This window comes from Helobdella robusta, assembly GCF_000326865.2.
Source record: "Helobdella robusta unplaced genomic scaffold HELROscaffold_1, whole genome shotgun sequence".
Classification (NCBI taxonomy): Eukaryota; Metazoa; Annelida; class Clitellata; order Rhynchobdellida; family Glossiphoniidae; genus Helobdella; species Helobdella robusta.
Window position 1 is genome coordinate 12,617,629 of NW_008703570.1, and position 5,000 is coordinate 12,622,628.

At 33.4% G+C, this 5,000-nt stretch overlaps 2 protein-coding genes across 2 annotated transcripts in view; one reads left to right on the plus strand and one right to left on the minus strand.

The window, feature by feature from the left end:
- Positions 1-1,770, plus strand: part of HELRODRAFT_188119 (hypothetical protein) — a 4,447-nt gene extending 2,677 nt beyond the window's left edge. The window contains exons 6-8 of the mRNA XM_009011595.1: positions 1-45; positions 141-337; positions 1,591-1,770. Coding sequence (XP_009009843.1) covers positions 1-37 — 37 coding nt within the window. The 3' untranslated portion in view covers positions 38-45; positions 141-337; positions 1,591-1,770. The remainder of the gene's footprint in view (positions 46-140; positions 338-1,590) is intronic.
- A 245-nt stretch (positions 1,771-2,015) lies between these two features.
- Positions 2,016-5,000, minus strand: part of HELRODRAFT_159741 (hypothetical protein) — a gene marked incomplete at both ends in the record, with an annotated part of 3,600 nt that continues 615 nt past the window's right edge. The window contains 7 exons of the mRNA XM_009011596.1: positions 2,016-2,317; positions 2,491-2,616; positions 3,062-3,191; positions 3,455-3,529; positions 4,022-4,142; positions 4,517-4,590; positions 4,875-5,000. The exon at positions 4,875-5,000 is cut by the window's right edge and continues 29 nt beyond it. Of these exons, the coding sequence (XP_009009844.1) occupies positions 2,016-2,317; positions 2,491-2,616; positions 3,062-3,191; positions 3,455-3,529; positions 4,022-4,142; positions 4,517-4,590; positions 4,875-5,000 (954 nt within the window). The remainder of the gene's footprint in view (positions 2,318-2,490; positions 2,617-3,061; positions 3,192-3,454; positions 3,530-4,021; positions 4,143-4,516; positions 4,591-4,874) is intronic.

Consider the following 5,000-nt stretch of genomic DNA (forward strand, 5'->3'; position numbering starts at 1 on the left):
AGAAATACGCCGATGTTATCATACCGAGAGGAGCTGATAATAAAGGTGATATCTAACTAATAATTATAAAGATACACTATCATCGTCATAATTATCATAATTATAATTAATGATTATGTTATAATAATCATCACACACAGTTGCCGTAGACTTGATTGTCCAACACATCAAAGATCTGCTGCATAAAAACGCCAGCAGCAAACGTCACTCCGGCAGCTCTTCCAGCTGCTCCGTCCACCACAGCAGCAGCAGCAGCAAAACAGCTACCCCATCAGCTGCTACTGCTGTTGTTAGCGGTCCAGCTGCTGCAGTTGATATAAATAAAAACAGCAGCTCGGTTGGTATAAATTTTGTTAATAGTACACAGGGCGGCCAGCAAGCTAGACCTCATTAACATATTTCATTACTACTATTACTATTATTTCTATTGGCTTTTCAGTGCTTCAAGTTTGTGTTTCTTAGCACGAAGTGTTCAACATTCGTATTTTTGTTTCCGGTTTTATTATTATTTTTTTATTATTTTATTATTATTTTATTATTGTTATTCCTGTAAAATATTGTTTGATAGATTGATTTAATTTAGAACGTTATTGATTTCTTTTAATCTGCTTCGTTGATATTTTTCAGTTTTAGGAAAAAAACTTTTGTTAAGAAGTGCTTATTCTGTTATTTGAAATGCTAATTTTTTGTGTTGCTACGATGGAAGAGAGAGAGAGAGAGGAGGGAGAGAGAGAGAGAGAGAGAGAGAGAGAGATGCATATAACTTGTAATTTAAACTTGTATGTTTTGTTATTTCGAATTGTGTTCGTGCGTGTTGTTAATTAAGAGAAAGATAGAAACTGAAAGAATAATGAATGAATGAATGAACGAATGAATGAAAAATGAACGAACGAACGAATGAATGGAGGAAAAAGAGATGGAGAGAAGCGATTAAACAAAGGGGAAAAATGATATATAAAGTAAAAGAGAGAGAGAGAGAGAGAGAGAGAGTGCAATATTTATAAAAATGTTCTATGTTGTAAACTTTCCTACATCAAATTATTTCTAATTCATCTTTAGGTGTGTTTTATTATTTGTTTGTATATGTGTGTGTGTGTTTGTACGTGTTCTGTGTGTGTGTGTGTTTGTATGTGCGTGTGTGTGTGTGTTTGTATGTGCGTGTGTGTGTGTTTGTGTTTATCAAATACTTTTTTAATAATGTAATCTATATGAGAGTCGTAAATGTATATACATAGATCAGTAGTGCCTTTTATGCTCAAGCTGATATACCTCTTTTAATTCTTATCTAGATAATTCATTTAAATAGTTCAATTAATTTTAATTAGTTGTTGTTATTATTATTATTCGTTTTTATTTATTTATTTATTATTATTATTATTATTATTATTTGCTTCCCCGTTTTTTTAGTCATTTTATAAAAAAAAATTTTATAGCTTTTTTATTGCTTGGCTTTGTGTCTTTAAAGATTGAATAATATAAAATAATAATAATAATAATTAAAAATGTTTTAACAATAATAACAATAATAATTTATTTCATCTTATATTAGTTGTAATAATGGTTTAATTTAAATGTTTAAAATGGATCTAGAGTTCAACTTCATCGTCACTACCGCGTCTGAGAACGTACAGTGAGAGCGATTGTGAATGGAGATATACGGAGCATCATCATTGATTGATTGATTGATTGATTGAATGATTGATTGAATGAATGATTGATTGATTGATTGATTGATTGATTGATTGATTGATTGATTGATTGATTGATTGATTGATTGATTGATTTTTAAGATTAGCGTCATCTCTTTAATCAAATTTTTGATTCGTCGATAATCGAACTGACGTCTTTTCATAGTCGAATCATTTAATTATTTTTTTATTTATTTATTTATTTATCCATCTATCTATTTTTTGCTTTTATTTAAAAAAAAATTTATTAAAAAATCCACTGGGCACAGTAAAACAATAATAATAATAATAACAACAATAATAACAACAGCAGTAATAATAAAATAATCACTTCACGATTATCGTGGGTAGCTTAGACTTATCAAAAAATCTATCGTCATCATACTCACTCCCATCATCATCATCATCATATTTTTTATTTTTAGTTGTGGTAGTAGCGCTGCTATTGGTTGTACTATTATTAGCAACAGAACTCTCTTGACCAATCAAATCTTTCGATGCTGCCTCTTGGCCAATCAGAAAAATCGGTCTATCGGCGTAGCCAATGGCGTCGTCACGCGTTCTGAAAAATTTTCTAGCCAATAGGGAGAAGGGTAGCATCATGAGAATCCAAGAAATGTGGAGAATTTCTTCAGAATGGTGATGATGACGTAATAATATTATAAATAGTAATAATTTACCATAATGATAGAAGCAGTAGTAACATAAGCAGTAGTAGAAGTACCAATTGAGGAATAGTGGCATGTCATTAACATAATTTATTCAAAGCAAATTAAATATAAATAATAATTAATAATAAAACCTTCGGCAATGGTCTTAGGTGAGAGCAACTTAGTGCAAGGTAGTTTCGAGTTGACGAGTAGCAGGTTCAAAACCAGGTTCGGAATTATACTGGCTATCAGGCATAACTGGATGCTGGCGATTTTGCCTGTGACGATAGAGGAAAAGATGATGATGGAGAAGATGATGATGGAGAAGATGACGACAAAGATGTTGATGATGTCACTATAATAAATCTTTGCTTCAGTCAGAGCCTATCAACCAACAAATCAATGAAATCTGCGATCTCACAATTACTTCTCAAGTCTCATAAAAAAAACCTCTCCTCAACATCATCATCATCATCCTGTTTTATTCCATCAACAAACTAACCGATCAACCAGTCAATCAGTTAACCAATCAACTAATCAATCTATTAATCAACCAGTCAGTCAATAAACCAATCAGTCAACAAATCAAATCTCTGATTTTAAACTAACGTAATCAGCCAACTAACCAATCAATCGTTCACTCGTCAATTCAGCGAATCAATCAACCAATCAATCAATCGACAAACCAACCAATCAATCAATCAACCAACCAACCATCCAAACCTCCGATTTTAAATTTTTTCTCAAGTTCCGGCATGAAGACCTTCCTAAGAAGCATCAGCCCGTACACGGCTATCAGTGTCGACGTCACGTTAATTACAGTGATGTACAAGAACGCCCTACTTATTTTCATCTGAACATCATAAATATTAATAATAAAAAACAATAATAATAATAAATAATAATAATAATAATATTATTACTTATTTTCATCTAAAAATAATAAATAATAATAATAAACAATAATAATAATATTACTTATTTTCATCTGAAAATAATAAATAATAATAGTAATAAATAATAATAATAATAATAATAATATTACTTATTTTCATCTGAAAATAATAAATAATAATAAACAATAATAATAATAACAATAACAATAATAATAATAACCTCGCCCTGGACGTAAGAGCCGTTGGTCCAAAGGACGGCGGCCACAAAAAGCGCCAGTGGTCGTACTATCGCCACCTGCATGATTTGTAGGTTGATCCGGAAGAATAAACCTCTGCAGTTAGGCGATTGGTTGAATGGTTGATTGGGGGTAGTTGATTGGTTGGCTGGTTGGTTGGCTGATCTGTGGTTGGTTGCTTGATTGGTTGGCTGGTTGATTAGTTGGTTAATTGATTGGCTTACTAAATGGAGGTCAATTGAATGGTTTAATGAATGTTGGTTAGTAATTAATTTTTGGTTGGTTGAATGATTGACTGGTTTATTAGTTTTTTGAATGAATAGTTGGTTCGTTGCATCTACTACTACTACTACTCCTACTACTACTACTACTACTACTACTACTACTACTACAACAACTACTACTACTCCTACTACTACTACTACTGCTACAACTACTACTATTACAACAACAACTACTACTATTACAACAACAACAACAACTACTACTACTACAACAGCAACAAACTTCGTCAGCTTTTTCTTCTTCAGACAAACACAACAGCAACAAACAGGTAGTGTCGCGAAGTCCACCATTCTCGGCGCGTCGCCCACCAGGGACCACACCCGACGGCTGCCACCGAGGTAGTTGATGATGAGGCGGCCAAAATTGTAGAGACATGTGGCAAAATAACTTTGGTAGAGAAATGGTAGCGTATTAACGGTACTACTAGTGTTTATATTTCTTATTTATTATAGGCTTTGGTATTTTCATTTTTTTGTACTATGATTTGTCAGCTCAGACAGTGAGAAAAAAGATACACGGGCGTGTGTGTGTGTATGTTTATAAGTGTGTGTGTGTGTTTGTATGTTCCTGTGTGTGTTTGTATGTTCGTGTGAGTGTGTGTGTTCGTTTTTGTGCGTGCAAGAAGGGTTGATAAAGATGATGGATACGTAGCTTGATTTTTTTGACTTTAACGATTATATTAATGATAATAAAGACAGACTTTAAAATGATGGCAATGAAGAAGATGATGATGTGACGACGATGATGGTGATGATACTCACAGATTGGCGATTAGATCGACCAAAGTCGCACAGCGCGGAATGAAGCAGGCGAGTAAGCCACACATTGAGAACATCTGATTGATGGTGATGATGATGATGAAGAGGAAGAAGATGAAGATGATTGAAATGAAGATGACGATGCTTGCAGCAACGAAAACAACTTCTACTACTGCAATAACAACAACTACTACTACTCTTAACACTACTACTACTACTACTACAACAGCTACTACTACTACTACTACTACTACTACTACTACTACTACTACTACTACTACTACTATTACTACTACTACTACTACTACTACTGCTACAGCTACTACTACTACAATCAAACACCACAACAACAACAACAAACCGGATAAAATGCCAGGACCCAAATAGTCTTCTTCTTTCTGCTGCTGATGCTGAAGGTTTTCAACAGGAAGACGATCTCCTCCAGATAAATGACAATCGTGATGACGGTGAAGAGGCAGAGGATGCC